The sequence below is a fragment of the Protopterus annectens genome, chromosome 6.part0 (assembly GCF_019279795.1).
Source record: "Protopterus annectens isolate FY-2018-M chromosome 6.part0, PAN1.0, whole genome shotgun sequence".
In the NCBI taxonomy this organism is placed as follows: domain Eukaryota; kingdom Metazoa; phylum Chordata; order Ceratodontiformes; family Protopteridae; genus Protopterus; species Protopterus annectens.
The window spans coordinates 484800579-484819102 of record NC_056737.1 but is presented as its reverse complement, the minus strand read 5'-3'; the positions used below and the strand labels follow the sequence as shown (position 1 = coordinate 484819102).

The 18524-nt window shown below is 42.2% G+C and overlaps 1 protein-coding gene across 1 annotated transcript in view; it reads right to left on the bottom strand.

Moving 5' to 3' along the window:
• Positions 1 to 18524, bottom strand: part of CDAN1 (codanin 1) — a gene marked incomplete in the record, with an annotated part of 1645523 nt that overhangs the window by 658619 nt on the left and 968380 nt on the right. Inside the window, 1 exon segment of the mRNA XM_044074210.1 lies at positions 6071 to 6143. Within this exon segment, the coding sequence (XP_043930145.1) occupies positions 6071 to 6143 (73 nt within the window).

Genomic DNA, 18524 nt, shown 5'->3' with positions numbered 1-18524 from the left:
TCAGGACAGTGGAATGAAAGGTACCCCTTTCCCTAGAGGCCCAATCTACTTTTTAATGAGTAATAAAGGCATGAGGCCTTTTCCACGTTGCTACTGCACAAATAGTATCTATTGTTAATTTAGCTCTAAAGGCCTGCAAAGTGGATACCGCTCTAGTAGTGTGCGCCTTTATTTTATTCTCCAACTATTTGTCTGTAGAATCATAGGTAAAGGAGATACAATCCAATAACCATCTGGACAAGGTAGTTTTGGATACTGCCAAACCTTTTTTATTATCTGAAAATGATATGAAAAGTTGATCAGATTTTCTAAATACACAGCTGTTTATGGATATCTAACTGATGGAACATGTACTCTGCCTTATTGCCATACTTGGGGAAAATTTGGTAACTCTATGGACTGATTTCAAGTAAATTCCAAGCACACTTTTGATAGGAATGAAGGGTTACTGCGTAATGAAACCCTGTCATTATAGAATACCAGGTAAGGAGGTTTCATAGATGAGAGGCCTGTAGCTCCGACACTCTTCTAACTCATGTAATCGCTATTAGAAACAGAGTTTTCCAAATCAGAAACTTCAAACTACATGATGCAGCAGGTTCATAAGGGAGAAGAATAATGCACGATAACACAATTTAAATTCCACGGTGGTAGAGGTGGCTTGATTGGTGGTCTTAATAAGTTTAATTCCAAAATAGATGAAAGTGGTACTGAGAATGGATCGATTTGATTTTTAACAGCCCAGATAGAAAACCTTTTTCCATTTGCTAAGATACAGTTTTCTTATTGACAACTTATGAGAAGAAATTTGGATATGTTGGACTGCAGGGGTGAGGTCATATATCCTGGATATCTTGGGAATCGGAGCAGCCATGCTGTCAATTTGAGGGAATGAAGAGACAGATGGAGAGCCCCTGACGAGTGTGTCAGGAGGTCTGGCACTGGGTCTACAATCCATGGCTCTTCCAGAAGATGAGGCTTCAAGAAAGGGAACCATACGTGATGAGGCCAGTACAGGGCTATTAGAATCAATGTCCTTCCCAGACTGCTGGCTTTCTGAAGAACTTTGTGTATTACAGGAAAGGGTGGAAATGCATAACGGATTCCCGGGGGCCAATGGTGTACAACTGTATCCCTTGGGAACTTCCCCGGAAGGGGAATTAGGGCAAAGTAGCTGCTGCATTTTGCATTCATGGCTGTGGTGAACAGATTGCAGCAAGGCTGGCCTCATTTGGGAAAAATCATATCCGCTACTTCTTTCTTTACGGACCACTCATGTGGCATCAGAATCGCTCTGCTTAGTTTGTTCACTATCACGTTGGATTTCCCTGGGATGTGTATTGCTATCCGAAAACGCTGGGAGGATGTCGCCCACTGCCATACTCTCAAGGCCTCCTGACAAAGAGGGCAAGATCTGGTTCCTCCTTGTTTATGTACCAAACAACTAATATATTTTCCGATTGTATTGTAATTGTACCTGTCAGAAGAGAGTCTTAGAATGCCTGGAACGCCATCAGCACCGCTCTCCATCTCTAGTACATTGATGTGCAAATGAGCTTCGTGATCCTGCCAAGTATCTTGGTCTGTTCTTCACCGATAATGCCCCCTCACCCTATCTGGGAAGTTGTCCATGGTCACTGTGGCTACCAGAGAAGGGTGAAAAATTAGCTGACCCATCATTACTTGGTTGGAGTGTAGCCACCAATGAAGGTCTTTCCTGCAGGACTCCGTCAGGGTTATGAGATGGGTCACTGGCAGTTCCTGCATGGACCACTGGGTGAAAAGCATCCACTGGAGGATTCTCATGTGTAGTCTTGCTAGAGGAATCAACGCTACTGCTGCTGCCATTGTCCCTAGTACTTTCAAGATTGTCCTTTCTTGTACTTTCATCTTGTAAAGAAGGTCCCAGGTCTGTAGTTGAGGAGACTGAATTCCATCTGAAGGCAACTGGACTACCATGGTTACTGTGTTTATTTCTATGCCTTTATAGACAATATGTTTTGATGGCAATAAGGCAGATTTTTCGTAATTTACTGAAATCCCTAGCTGGCACATAGTTTCAGGGTAGTGTCTCTTCCCTGAATAAGTAGGTGCTTGGTGGTGGTGGTTAGGAGCCAGCAGTCTAGATATGGAAACACCCAGAATCCTAGATGCCTCAAATGAGCCGTAAGTACTGCCATGCATTTAGTGAATACTCTGGGGGCAGTAGTGAGGTCAAAAGGCAGAGCTCAAAATTGGTAATGACTGGCTCCCAGGCAAAACCGCAGATGACTCCTGGATGGTCTGCCCATCTTTATATGGTAGTACGCATCCTGGAGGTCTATAAAGCACATCCAATTGTCTTTCCCTAAAAAGGGAAGTATTGACTGTAGTGTGACCATTCGGAACTGTTTTTTTTTTTTTTTACTGACTAGTTTAAGTCTGCTGAGATCCAATATGGGTCTCCAGTCCCTTGTCTTTATTAGAACTAAAAAGAACCTTGAGTAAGTTCTGAATCTTATCTGGTCTGCTGGGACTGGCTGGATGACTCTTTTTTTGCAGCGACTTTTGCATTTCTAAGGTTGCTTGTTCCCTGTGACTGGGTGGAACATCTGGGATTCTCTATTTTTGGGGGTGGCATTGAAAAGGGGATTGTGTAGCCTCCGGATATAATACTTTGCACCCACTTGTCTTTTATGTCTAGCCAGGTTTGTGGGTGCAAAGACAAGTGTCCCACAACTGCCTCCAGAGAGGGACAGTCGGGCCTCCTTTCAGGAGCGCCGATAGGGTTTCCCAAAGAAGGATTCTCAGTCACCCTGGTTCGGCAGACCCCCCCCCCTCTGCCGTCTGGGCAGCATCTTCCGTTATTACCTCCTCCTCTGCCCCTGGAGGAAGATTCATCCAGTGTGTCCTGAAAGACCCTCTGGGATTTCCAGAACCACATTTTCCCACCCTTTTGACCCTTGGGATAGGGTCTAGAAGGAGTGGAAAAACAGACTCCAATGGCAGAGACAGTCATCCCTTCTTGTTCACACCGGGTAAGCGTTTCTTTGACTTTAGGCCCGAACAAGGACTAGCCATCAAAAGGGATATTGACAAAGGATGACTTAAAGGGTTTCGCAAAAATTACATAAGTGCATCCAGGAATGACGTTTGTGGGCAATCCCAGAACCCACTGACCTTCTCGCTCCATTGGCTGCATAGGATACAAGACACATGGACAAGTTAACACTTAATTGAGTGTAGCAAGCTGGGAGGATACTATCTGCTACCCATGCAGCTACTGTACCCTGGACAGTATCTCCAAGCTCCTTCTGGAGATCTCTCTGCAGTCTTGTGAAATGCATAAGGTAGCTCAGCGACCCAAGGGTAAAGGCCGCTGATGAAAACATGCACTTTCCATACCTGTCCATTGTATGCAACTCATTTGGGGGGATGGACAGATGTCGAAGTTTCCGACCAGTCTTTTTTTGTGGCCGCCGCCACCACCACAGCATCCACAGGCACTCCTATGGTTAAAAAGGTTTTGTCCGTTGGTGCAGTAATGAATTTATTGGGCCTCCTAGGGACGGGTTCCACTGAATCTGGAACCTTCCACACCTTTTGACAAACTAAGTCCATGAGCTCATCGAAAGGCGGAGATAACCAGGTGAATGAAGGTCAAGATCCGAAAGCCTTCACGTATATGGACTCTTCATCAGAAGGGTTGATGGGATTCCAGCCACTTCTCTGTTTAAGGATCTCTAGGATGTCTGCAAAGAAGACATCTTCAGAGGGTAACCTTGGGGACCCCTCTGACTCCTCGAGGTCCGTATCCGATGTAACAGACTCATCCTGGGAGTCGATATGCTTCCTCTTGCATAGTTTCTTCCTAGGGACGACCTCTGTGGGACTCTCCGGGGAGGTTTCAGAAGATAAGGTCTCATCCAATGGGGGATCCTGAGGTTTAGGGTCTCTATGCTTTTGTGGAATCGCCTGTGCGGGGAGACACCCCTTAGCTTTTGGGGGTGGAATGGCTGGCTCTGGTAGTGAGGATGTCTTTGGTGACAGAGCTCTCCTCATGGCTGTGAAGGCCCCCCTCCCATGGTGCTAGAAAGCTCCCAGCTCTGAGGAGTCAGGCGATGCTCCCGGCACCACGGGGGTGGCTCCAAAGCCAAGGTAGGAGCCGAGCTCACTTGAGCCGAGGCCCCGAAAGGCAAGTTTGGAACCAAAAACGCTTCTGTTAGACTGCCCCCCCCCCCCGGACCTGACCGGCGAGTGTTGGCTCCTAGACATCTCAGTTGATACCAAGACAGTCAAGAGAGATTGGCACCAAAGAAAACAAAACGGTTCCTGGTTCCAACGGCTCCATCACAAGTTCCAAGCATTCCAGTTCAGAAACCACCGCTGAGGTCGGAGGAGGAACAGAAGTCAGGGGAATGGTTCCAGTCGGCTCCTAACTTCTTGGAGTCAGATCCGATTAAAGTCTGGCCAACGTTGGTGTCTTAACGAATCTCTGCACCAAGCGATTCATATCATTATCTGATAGGCTTTTGCAGGATTGAGAGGATGGTGCCGATACTGTAGACTGTAATATGGGACACCTGAAAGTTTGAGATATTGGCTCCAATACCGGGACCGGCTCCGAACTTGAACTGCTCTCATTTCCGTTAAGGGTGGAGTCAAGGCAGCAGGTCTTGAGTCAGATGTTTGAGTGTCTGTGGAAGACATCCTAGGAAGCTTAGTGGATGGCTCCAACGTGCTCAAAGTAGAGGAAGAAGACCTCTTTGAACTTTTTTCACCAGCTGAAGTAGATTTTGGTGGACTTTGACCCTCTTCCATGGGTTCTTGAAAGGAAGATTTTATCATGCCCCTCACAATCAATTTGTTTTTTCTTTCTTGGAGGACCCTAGAACTACATGCATGACAAATCGAGCAAGATTCGTGCAAGTGGAGTGGTCCCAGACAGTAGACGCACTCCAAATTTCCATCAATAAGGGATATTTTCTGGGAACATTTAGGGCATTTTTTAAAACTCGAAGGTTTCTGATCTTTCTGCTCCTTCTGTTTTGCCATTATGTACTCACACATACTCAATAATAAACCCACTAACTAAAACGGGTTAAAGGCCCTCTAACTTAAACGAGTTTTCTGTGAATTACACTCTCACACAAAGACAATAACAAGATAGGGAACTCTTATTGGTAAAAATTTACCACAGAAGTATTTCAACTACTTACTACCTGAATAACCACACACTATTAAATATACCTCTATATGAGAAGGCACACCAACCACCATTCTAATCTAAATATCAAAAAACACTGCAAACTCTTGTCAAGGTTTACCACAGAACTATTTTAACTATCTATTGTCTAAGTAACCACACCATTATATCTATAAATATAAGAAGGCACACCAAACAACTATTGTAATCTAAATATCAAAAACACTGCAAACTCTAACGGGAATAGGGATTATAAAGGCCAAAAAAAAGTCGGCCTGACACACACACACTAAACTAACTATTAAATCTAGCAAGAAGGATTCCAAACTTAGTAAATGCTCTAAAAAATGAGTGTATATATTTAACACTAACACTAAGAAATAAGAATTATATAAAATCACTTAGCCAGAGCCAGTAACAACCTGATCTGTTTCAGCGGCAAACAAGATCTGAGGAAGGCACTAGAGCATCATGGCATAGGGATGGAGCCACAAGGTGGTTTGAGACCTCAAGCTTTAGTAAGCGGCTGAGTCGGAACAGAGGATCGGTTCCGAACCCTTCAGTAAAGAATTAAGATGAGATGGGACAACTTCACATCAAAAGTTTGGTAGCACAATGCAAGTACACAAATGGTGATATCAAAGGAAGATAAACATATGGTTATTCAAAAAGTTTGTTAAGTAAGCCTAAAAGAATCAAGAGAGATTTTAATATCATATTTAGACCTAGGAATAATGGTACCATACTTCCAAAGACACAAAACTTGCCTGTTAAAAGGAAGAAGCAGAAAATCTGATACAGCCAACATAAGTAGCTTCTCAAAAAGCTAATGCAATTTTAATAAATGAAAAGGTAACAGTTAAACATACATATACAGCTGCTTACCTGAAACAGCCATCCCAACAATGCAAGGATCAGAAGCTTGTTCAGGACACTCATTTTGCTGAAGACAAGGCACCTATTTTACAGAAGACAAATCAAGGTACTTCAACTACAATGTGAAGAGAATAAAGAGTTTGAGCATAAAATCACCACTTAGTGCAACAGACTAAATGACAGCCCTAAACATGTCAGAAAAACAGCAGCATATTATCTCCTGAATTAAAGCTGTTACTTCTAATGGAAATAACTGGAACACTGGTCATGAAGCTAAAGTTATATACTTACCATAACTCTGAATCCTTGTTGTCCCTCTCTATCAGCCTCAACTGTTGGATCTTCATTGGTAACTTCTCTACTTCAGAGCTTCACCAGTGCTTAAGCTCCTTCCCTCTCCCACAGTGGACAGCATTCCTATTTGTTACCACCCCAGACGGAAGTATCAAGGAAGACTAGAAAAAGGCTTCAGATCAAGCTCTATCCAGGGATGATGGTGACTATCTGGATGGGAAATGGTGGTAGGGTTGTCAAGGTGGATGGACAGTGACAGCAATGATCCAGTGTTATGCTAAATACACAATGACGCCCCTTCCATTTGCCTTGACTAATAGTACAAAATCTCGAACTGCTTTGCTTCCCAGATAACATAGCAGGATACCTTGAGGATGGCAGATTCAAAGGAATCCCTAGATCTGGAGATTATATTCAACTTGAAGTGCTTGACAATATGGCTGTGCTGACGAGATACATGTCATCTAAGAAAGAGCTTCTGAAGAAGGCCACAGAAGTGGCAACTAAGCTTGTAGAATGCCCTTTGGCTATTGGCAGAATGTATGTATAAAATGCAGTCAGATTAAGTTTCTACAGTAACACTTTCCAGATGATTACTCTCCTAGTTTTAGAGAAGAGGAGGAGACACATTTTATTATCTTGACAAAACGATTTGGTCCTGTGGAGGTAAAAACAAAGTTGTCTGTGAGCATCAGAGTATGCAGAATATTTCCTCCATTGTTAGACCATTTCATAGCTACAATCAGGGACACTTGGCCGGGAACTTTGGTACCATAAACTGATGAGGTACCACTGGATTTTCCTCGTGTGGACTCTGGCATGCGATAGTACCGAAGAAGATGCTAATCCAAGCATAGTCATAAATATTCTTGCTGATAAGGGTCTCTTATGAACTGGCTGAAAAAGTCCATTATTAGTTGAACTGTGTCTTGTAGACAAAATATGGATACTTTTCTATCTCAGACAGCTTGTAAAAATGTCAGAGAGATTTGCAGATTTCACTTCAGGAGGCAAGGAACAAAGCTTAACTTCTGGAAGTAAAGCTGGGTCTGTTTAACGCACAACTGGATGTTTTTAGTCTTTACACTGTTATGAACATGTCTTTAGTATAGAAGCACTGTTTTTAAACAAGGATCCGATTTCACAATGTGATAACAGCTGACAAAAGTTTTATACAGTAAACAGCATTTTTGAATTCTCAAGTTTATTTATCAACAGGTTAAAGGGTACTGCAATGGATGCCCCTTTTGCTCGTCTCTGTGCAAACTTACAGGGAAATGGTAAGAAGAATGTTCTTATACACATTTCTTTAAAATGTTATGAGTAATGTATTATTTTTTTACTGATGATTTACTACTTTATATGCAAAGGAGGCACCTGTATTGTTGATAATTTACAAGATACTTGTTCAACAGCAGATCCAGTAAAGCTTCACTCTTAGCAACTCAGAGTTCATATTTAGATTTTTAAATAATTGCTGGTAATGGAAAATGTATTATGCCCAATTTGTATAGGAAACTTCACAAAAACAGAACTGGTTTACACGCTAACAGTTAACATCGAGAGTACACAAAGAAAGCCTTACCCTAAGGAGAATACCTTAGAGCAAAGATAGTTTGCAGCAGATGGACAAACCTTTGTAACAAACGCAGTGATACTAAAGACAATTTTAGCTACAGGGAATAATGATACTATAGTAGAAATAGCTGAAGAAGTATTAACAAGTCAAGTGAACAGGTGTTGGGTATTCCTAGTGAAATTGTTTTTAATTATAGTTATTAAAACAATATTTTTGATATACAACAAAGCAGAACTTTTTTGTTACAGAATGTAATACTACACAAGCTATTTAATTATCACTGGGAAGGTTTATTACAAAAATTGCTTTTCATTTTGTTCTAGCTTATAAACCGGCAAACCCTTGCAAAACAGGATACAACCTGCATGATTTTTGGTACATAGTAGATTCAGCAGAAGCATGGTTTATTTTTGCTAAAGGAATTCAGTCAGTAGGCACTGCTGTTTATGTGATTAAGTAGATCAAAAAATAGTAATGTGAAATGTGGTTGTAAGGAAAAATTTAATTGGTGCCTTTGCAGTCTAGATTTGTGAAACCAATGGGGAATTCGTAGAGCATCTGGGACATTAAGAATTCAACTAGGCTAGCATTTTATAACATCTTTTATATCCATATTACTTGTAACAGAAACATGTGCAGTAGAAACAGGCTGATTACATACTGAACTTAGGCACTTTAAAACCCAAGGCTCTGAAACAAGAACTAACTTAAATAGAATGATTGGCTAGTAGCTTGAAAATGTCATGCTTTTAGATTTATTTAATTATGATTTTAAAACAATGTGCTCAGATTCCCTGAAGCTTGTTGGCAGGAGCTAGAACAGTGAGTTGCATTAAAGCCCCTACTTCAAACTTTGCAGTTGTGATTTCTTGTTTTTCTTTTGTGTTGCTGTACATAGGCAGGAAAGGATCAACTGCACAGTGTCCATTTGGAACTTGGCTTTCTACACAAATATTTTAAGCTACTTAGATCTTGGATCAACCTGACATCCTTTGTCTTTTTCAGGACTGAAGAATCTGGAGTAAACACCAGACCCTCTATTGTTTGGTATAACCTTCTGGATTGCTCTCTTCATGAGGTGGTTTGCATCTTCCCTTTTGGCCGCCTCCTTTTCACAACATGGGAGTATCTCGGACAGAATGGAAAGCCAGCTGGGGGAGAGGTAGTAAACAGAATTGTGGAGCCTCTGGGAATTATATCCCCTCATCAATCTGTCTTGTGCGATGGCCTGCTACAATGATAGATGAAGGGATATGTGATCCACAATTGCTTCCATAGATGGGCAGTCAGGCAAGTTCTCAGGGATGCAGTGAATGACTTCAAGGAGGAGGGCTATGGAAGACCAGATTTTGGGGCTTACCTCTGCCTCTCAGGCAGTAGTTCTGCAGGGAAATTTCTCTGCCCTCTGGAGTTTCACTAAGCATTCCTCAAATTGTGGTTTGTGGGGATTTACAAAACCAAAACCGCAAGATCCTTGCATTCTTCTGGTTCCGAGTAAACATCCAATAAAGAATTGAGAATTTTACCTTAACAGCAGTGAGTAACTTGTCCTCATTTCACTTGAGCAATTTCTTTCACCCGGGGCCCAAACAACAAGTACCCATTAAAAGGGGGCATTGGTAAAGGGAATGTTGAAATCCACCCCCCCCCCAAAAAAAAAACAAAAAAAAACTGGCACAGTATGACCTGCCTTCTCATGGTAATGTGTCAGCCTGTTGCCAAATGCATCAGTCTTATGGGGAACAATGTAACTCTACACAGGATCCCCAATGGCTACAGCTTAGATCACTGAGACAGAACTTTTTCAGTGTGTCTAGAATTTTCTTAGATCACACTGAAAACAAACAATATGCACCAAGCAGTTTATAGCCCAAATAAGTGTCTGACTTGTAAATGTGCTTTCCCACATGATCTAGTGACGTAGCATCTCTATCCACTGGATGGATCAAATGGTTCTCTTTAGACAGAGGTCTTCTGATGACAGCTGCCATCACAAAGGAGTCTCCAAGAGAAGACTTGCTTCATGCTTCTCTGTCTCTAGGAGGAAAATTACCCTGTTTGGTGTCCTGGACACAGGCTCAGCCACATCAGAACTCTCACCATGTCTTTGCTATGGAGCAGATCAGTTATGCGAGCGATGGGAAGGACCACCTATGACATAGGTGGGCATATCAAAAAGCTTCTTGCAGCATTTCTTTCCCTCAGGTGGTTTCAACAGGCCAAGACTGCCTCAGTCTCAAGTTTTATATACATCCTAACTTTGGGTTGTCTGAGGGAGCTGATGTCAACATTAGCACCAATCTGTCAATGTCAGTAACCTTGTACCTAGGAGACCCTGGTACTGCTCGAGTCAGTGTCAAGGCCACTGGTACCAAGAGAGGGGCCAACAATGATAGGAGGACCACCACTTGCATCAATATAAAAGGCACATCAGCTCTAAAATGTCCAGTGCCGAGACAGGACTTCGGTAAACAGCCTATAAGATGTGCAGAAGGGGTCTTTCTCTAGATACTCAAACAGTGGAGAAAAGAGGACACCAGGCTCAGTTTCAGCCTTGCTGAAGGCCTTCAGCATCCATTTCCAGTCCACATGTACCAAAGGACTCAATACAGACCTAGTCGACCTCATGGACATAGCAGGAGGAAGTCTCAATTCTGCATACATAGGCAATTCCATTTCCAAGGAGAAACTAAGTTTCTGCTTTGGAGCAGAAACAAGACCACCTGATACTTCTAGAAGTGAAGCCCAAGCAATGTTTGACCTAAATCCAAGACAGGGGGCTGCAGTGTCTTAGAATGGGAAGAGTCAGTTCTGCTACCTTTGGCGAAGACTGACAGTATCATTTTCCTCAATTCTTCTCGTCTTTCCTTTGTTGTCTATCTCTTTTTCAACTAAAGAGAGGAAGAACTTTGAGAATTAACTAGTTTCTGTGCTCCTATAAGGTGGGCAGTCTAAAATGGTTCTACCCTTCTGTAAGTTGCTCTGACTGAAATATTTTCAAGTATCACATTCTGTATCTAAATGACCCACCCAAGGAAAACAGAGATTGTGTGCATCTTGGAGGTGGGACTTGTGGCCACATTTGCTGCACTTTCTAAAGAACATGGCCTTATCCACAGTTTACAGAAACACGAGACAAACACAGCCTCCACACACACATTTTTTCTGAAAAAGCCAACACTAAATGACTACTGCTGTCAGAAATATACAGTATTGTAAGCATCAACTAGTAACTATCTAACCCTAAAATTAGAAAAAGAACCAATGAAGTGTCAAGCCTGAGGTAAAAAAACAACCAAGACAGGAGAGTGGAAAAGAACAGAAAACTAAACATCGAAAATCTGCAATCAAACAACCATTTCTAATTTTACAAACCAGACATTAAGGAAAACAGAAATAAGAAAGCACAATACTTATTTCCCAGTAAACAGATTCGGAATTTAAAACACACTTATATTGTTGTAGAACATGTTACAGGTGGTAATACATCTATTTCCAGGGTACCTGTCAAATCTTAGAACGCTCAAACTTTCGAACATTACAAAGTCGAGACCAAATGTTTGAAATTTTGAGTGCTCAAAGATGGACTTTCAACAGCACCGTATGGTGCAGACAGGGAGAATTTCCCTTTTCTGCACTAAAGTGCAGTCTCGGAGTTGGTATATTTAAGTAGGGGGGGTGCAGGGGTGCTTGCCCTCCTGCCTACACTGTTAAAGTGTTTTTTTTTCTGTGTTTTCTTTTTCTTTTTTTATGTTCGAACATCCAAATGTCGAACATTTGGTCTCGACCATGTAATGTTCGACATTTTGGATGTTTGAACATTTAACATAGACTCTATTTCCAACATATACATGCTGATGTACGGTTTTAAAGCCCCAACCTATCCAATTCTGACAATAACTTATCCAATATTACCTTTGCCATATTTTTCCACAACATGAAAGTAGACGTAAGGGTCTGTGACTCTGGGTTTGTCTTACTCCCATTTCCCTTAAAGACAGGTTTAATAAGCGCAAGTCTCCAATCCTAGGAATGTCCCCATATTTATATGACCTAGTACAGATATAATGCTACTGTAAGTTCTTGCTGAAGTGTTCTCAGGTCATTATTAATAATTCTGTCTCCTCCCTGTGCTTTGTTTGGATCCAGTTTACACATTTCTTTTTCAATATAATCTAATTTGATTCCAGTATCTCAGGTTACCTAGATGTCACTAAGACAAATTATCATCCACTTTCTGGAACCAAACTGTTTTGCATAAGATTTTGTAAATCTATAATCTGTTGTGTCTGAGAATAACTTTTAGAATCTACATACAGTTTATCTATTTGTATGTCTTTACTCCTTCCACATCTTGTGTATCTATAAAAAAGATTTCCTGTTATGCTCAATATCTTTACATAAATTTTCTTCAAATTTTTCTTGATCGTCTCACACTATGCTTATATTGTTTGTCAGCTTGTTTATTTCACTTTTCGAAGTTGCAGTATGACCTTTCTTTGATTTATTTTACTTTTTTGACTTTCCCCTTTATCAGGTATCTTGTTCTTATGGAAATATATTCCCGAAGTTAAGGTTATACAACTTCAATTATCTCTAACTCTTAACCAACCATGTTCACAGTCTATCTTCTTGCAAAAGGACTTGATGTGACACATCTGCTCATCTTCCCAACCAGTACAAGTTCTTATAATCTATACAGTTTAGAGACTGAGTGCTATGGTCAACAGGTACGGAAATCTAATGGCAACCATGTTGACTTTCTAAGCTTATAAGGGCAATATGGCAATATTTAAAATATGTTCCTATTATTCGGTTCGGTCCAGACTTATTGTGTAAGAGGTTTAGTGGTATGGTCGAAAGGTATGCAAACCTCATTGCTGTTGCCACTGCCAAGGATCACACTCACGCGTGCACACACACAAACACACACACAGTCTTCTTCAGCTTTCATGTATGCATTCACTCACACACGCAGACAAATGCACACACATAAATGCAGTCCTTTTTGCTTTCATTCACACATTCACTCATGCAAGATCGCTCTCACACACAATCTCTTGCTTTCATGCATGCATTCAGTCATGCATGCAGTCAGAAAACATACAGTCTCTTCTACTTTTATGCACTCATTCACTCACACACGTAGACAAATGTACACACACTTTTTTCTGTTTCCTTGACTTTTATTTTACACTCACTAAACAGAAAAAGCACTGCTTAGCGAATCTGCAATAAGTGCTCGATCAATCTCACTGCTTACTTACTCTCATACATACAGTCTCTTCTTCTTCTTTCATACACATATACATTCTTTCATGCACGCATTCACTCACATGCAGACAGACACAGATACCCATACACATACATTTTTTCATTTCACTCTGTGCCTGGTGGCCCAGTACCAAATGATCCATGGCCCGGTGGTTGGGGACCACTGCTTTACAATATCAAGTACTTCAATAACTTTTGGTTTAGTAACTTAGGTTTTGGTTAGATTTCTGTTTTCCAGTAATTGCTTTTTGGCAGCCAATAGCAATAAACTAAGTAAGCCCTATGTCTAGACACTTTAGATTCTATGTCCCAAGCTCAAAGGGATTATTTCCTTAGTTACAACCATTTGCTCCCCCAACATTTCTAAAAAAGTACTCTGTAATGAATTTTTAAAACTTGTCAACTCATTACACTCTCAATTCCCTGTAAACCAGTATGAGTATATCTATGAAATTCTTTTTCTTCTGGCAAGTGCAGTATTACACAAAGACCCACTAGTTCTTTTTCTAGCATTTGCCATGCTTGCCTGATAAAGACGGTCTACTTGGAGTATCTGCAATGTTTAAGTTTTCAGCCTGGTCCGTATATCACTTTCAGATTATAATCCATCTCACTCGTAATTGAGGATGAGCTATTCCAAGCAAACCACTAAGTCAACATTAACTCTTCCAGCAGAAGACCACACACAACCATTTCCACTTCACCTTCCTTAATTTTTCCTCTCCTCCAAATCCTGCTCTTCCTGCTGGTTTCATCCCTTTCTTCTTTCACTACAGATCTACATGGTACTCCTGCAAAAGTAATGAATTGTTAGTCAATACCTTTAACTGTGCTTAGGTTATCACATGTAATCCATGCATACTATTATTGAAAGTACTGTCATCAGCAACAGCTTATGTATGTTAGTTTGCAAATAGGGGACATTTTGTCACTGCTGGTGCATGGTACCGGTGTTGTCTGAATGAGTGCCAGCATTTTCTGTTGACAGCATGCAAGTACCAGAATTCCACTGAAGTTCACCTTAATCTGAAAAACATATTTTACTTACTGTCGATATTTTTATTTGATGCAATTATCTGCAAACACATTAAACTGCATTGCTGTTTTTCGTACTCAGTAATCACTTTAAAGGTCTTAAGATAAGTCTTTTAAGAAATATGTTGAATATCTTGGCTTTTGTATTCACTTAAGCACTGAGACCAGGGCTTGGAGGGATTTCACAAAAAAGAAGTTATTTACTTACCATAAAGAATAGTTGTGTAAAATCTTTACCATAACCATAGATGTTCTTCAGTTGCTGCAGTATTCATAACATAAGGGAGACCGCTTCCGGCTGACTCGTACGTCTGGCCAGTATCCAAAAGCCTTAATGCTACTGCGAGGTACATGCTATGCTGAACCACACAACACGTACGCTGGCCATAAAGAGAAGTTTGGTATAAAGCGGACGTCAGCACGAACCTACCTCAGAACTGCACCAGCCTGAAATTCTAGTTGAGAAGCACATCAACAGGAAACTAGGCAAGCATCAGGGGGAAGGCAGGGTGGGGGAAAGCAATACTACCCCATATAGAAGAGACAGACATCTATGGCTATGTCCTTCTATTCATATGGTGCAGTATTCATAACCTAAGGGAGAATGCCAGATTTTACACAACTATTCTATGTCCTTCTATTCATATGGTGCAGTATTCATAACCTAAGGGAGAATGCCAAAGCTCAAGGTTGGGAGGAGGATTAGCCAATGCTTTTTCAATAAATCCATGCAAGATTGCTCTTGCAAACCTAGCTCTGGACTAGATGCTGTCAAGCTTGTAGTGTTTAGTGTAAGTATGGACAGAGGACCATGTAACTCCCTCCAGTATGGAAACCAATGCCCAAACCTTTAAAGAATGCTCCCAAGGAAGAAACTGCTCTAGTAGAATGGGCCTTTCACAGGAGAAGCAAGGGTCTTACCATTTAACAAATAACAAAAGAAAATGGCTTTTGAAATCCAGTTAGAAATATAGTTTGCTTGGATAATGACTTGCCCAGAGCTCTCGGGTGGTAAGAGACAAACAGGTAGGTCAGATCTGTGAATAAGCTTGATTTTGTCAAGATAGTATCTGAGCTGCCTGTGCATATCCAAGGTGTGCAATATTCTCTCACTGTGACACTAAGGTTCATAGGTTTATACTAGGCTATCTGCCCTAAGGCATTTATAAGCCTAGCCCAAAGTTTTGTGGCTTACGCCACCCCTTATATGAAAAAATACTGTACCCATTAGTTTGTTGTGCCTCTGTCCAGCAGTGACACGGAGATGATTCCCGGGGTAAACCTACGCTCTCCCATCCACAGGTCAAGATTTCTCTTGAATAGAGCCAGCGAGGTGCTCTGCCTCACATGGACCGGGATTTTATTCCACAGCATAGGGAGTCTCTGAGTGATAAATCTATCCCTCCAGCACGTCCTATTTATATCCGTGCTAAGGTTTAAGTTGCTTGCTCTAGTGGTTTTGGTGGATTTGGATTTTTTGAGGTGGAGCATGTCCATTAATTCCGGGTTGGACATGGCCTTGTATGTCAGGCACATGTCACCTCTGAGCAGACGGTATGCGACTGAATAGAGCTGGAGTTTCTTCAATCTGGCAGCATATGACAGATTTTGGCGTCCCTTTATCCTTTTGGTAAGGAACTTTTGGGGTCTCTCCAATTGCTGCAGATGTTGGGTGAGATGCATCCCGAATGGGGTATTGTACTCGATCATTGGTCTGATAAGTGAAGAGTACAGGGGAACAATGACCTCACTAGATCTGGATGTGAATCCCTTCATGATCAGGTGGGCAATGTAGAAGGTCTTTCTAACCACTTTAGCAACGTGAGTGTCAAAAGAAAGGCCACTGTCAACCTGGGTCCTCAGGTCCCTGACAACCTCTTCTGTGCTTAGTGGATTGCCACCTATATGGTAGCTTGGGGTTACCTTGTTTTTCCCGAAGGGTATGACTATACATTTTTTGGCGTTTAACTTCAGGCCATGGCTCTGGCACCAGCTATCTGTTTCCGTGAGTCCCTTCTGAAGGATATCCGTGTCCGATGCACTTTCCACTATGGCCCAGTTTGCAGTCGTCTGCAAACTTTGTCAGCCAAAGTCCTCCCATGTTGGCCTGTACTTCTGAGAAGTAGATGCCGAACAATAGGGGCCAAGGACCGAGCCCTGTGGGACACCACTTGTGACCGGCTTGGAGTCTGACATAGCGCCAGCAACTCTAACCCTGTGGGTTCTGTCCTTAAGCCAGTTTGCAACCCATCTTGTGACATATGGGTTTACATTTAAGCTGGTAAGGTTTTCTACAATACCTGAGTGGGGTATTGTGTCGAAAGCCTTTGCAAGGTCAAGGTAGGCTGTATGGACTGCCTTTCCCTCATCAATGGCCTTGGTGACTGTTTCGAAGAAGTCGACCAAGTTCAAAAGGCATGATCTGCCCTTGACGAAGCCAAACTGGGTCGGGTCCAATGTCTGCAAGTCCCCTATATCTTTGTTTATGAGCTCCATTATGATCCTCTCCATAGCTTTGCAGACTAGACTTGTTAAGCTTATGGGGCGGTAATTACCAGGGTCCGTAGAGGCACCGCCTTTGTGGAGTGGGACCACAGTTGCCGTACGCCACTCCTTGGGCATGTATCCTGTGGTAAGGCTGAGATTAAACAGCTGCCTTATGTGCGGGTTTAATTCCTCATTTAGCTCGTGTAGCACCATCCGGTCCCATTGATGCTGTGTTTTTAGCTTTAGAGAGAGCAGCTTTCACCTGCGCATTTGATATGTCTGGGAGGCTACACTCCGCTGGGATAGTTATCTCTCCTTTAGGGGGGGAGAGGGGGGTGAAGTTTGCACTGAACCTGTCTGCCAGTATGTTGGCAATGTCTGTGGGTTCAGTGATTTTTGTATCATTTTGGACTAATTCTGAGCCTATCTGGGAGTTTCCACCCAGGTTCCTAACATAGCTGAAAAAGGCCTTATGATTGTCCTTTGAATCCATGACAATTTTTCTCTCAAAATTGGCCTTAGTTGATTTTATGAGTGCTCGTATTTTTTTACTAATAATGATCAGGGGTGACTTCCCTTTTATGGATTTTGTTCTATCATGTAACAGCTTTCTCCTCTTATTGTAAAGTTTGTTAATGGCTGGGGTCCACCAGACTGGACGTTTGCCCTTTGTGGAAAGAGTCTTGGTTTTATTTGGGATTGCCTGATCCATGCAGTCCTGGAGGTGTTCATAGAAGGCATTTGTAAGGGTTTCTGCAGCTTGGGTTGTGGTTTCCACTGGCTCAGGGGCCTTGAAGGATACCACACCAGTCTTGAGTAGTGTGAAGTTTGCTTTAGAGAAGTTCTTCACTGTGGTCTTTTTGTTTGGGGTGGGGCGGGATGTGGATTTCCAGTGAGATTAGTTTATGATCAGATCTCACCAATGAGGGATATACTTCTGGTGTGGAGCATTTTGTCCCCATGTTTGTGATAATGAGATCTAGTATATTTTCTCCTCTCGTGGGAACAGTGACTAGCTGTTCCATGGCATTTGAATTTATGAACTCCAGGAACCGTTGGGCTAGAAAGTTAGGGCTTGAGTAATGTTCCCAGTCTATATTCGGGTAGTTGAAGTCACCCAATATGATGGTGTTTGGAGATACATTTATACCCTCCAGTGTCTTCAGGAAGGCTGTGTGGGGTTCCTGAGTTTGAGAGGGTGGCCTGTAGCATGCTACAATTTGTAGAGCAGTTTTGCCTATGGTTAGTTGCACCTGGATGGTTTCCGAAGCTTCGTGTGTTGCCACCAACCTGGAGGTGTGGATATCCTTCATGAATATGGATACACCCCCTCCGTTTGTGGTGTGGTCCGGGTTTTGGGGCTGGAACGCATGATATGAGGTAAAACCTAATAGTGCCGGGGTGCTCTCAGGAGCCTTGAACCAGGTTTCAGTTACAGCACAGACATCGATGTTCTCCATACTGAGAAGGGCCTCGAGTGCATGCATTTTGAGATTTAGACTTCTGGCATTGAGCAGCATTACCCTCAGTTTCTTCCCATTTTTGTTTTCTAGGGTGGTAGGTTTAGAATTTGAGCCTTGCCTAGGCACTATGGGGGTGGCAAGAGCCTTAGCCAATATCCGGAATCCCAGGGGTGACAGGTGCAAGCCGTCCCTTGCGAAGCAGCGTGGCTTGCCAAGCATGTCATCCCAGGCAGACAGACACTGGATCCCCTTTGAATGACACCAGACAATTGTTAAAGCTGATCATCTTGTCTCTATATTGTGGCATCATTCTTGGTGAAGGAAGGATACT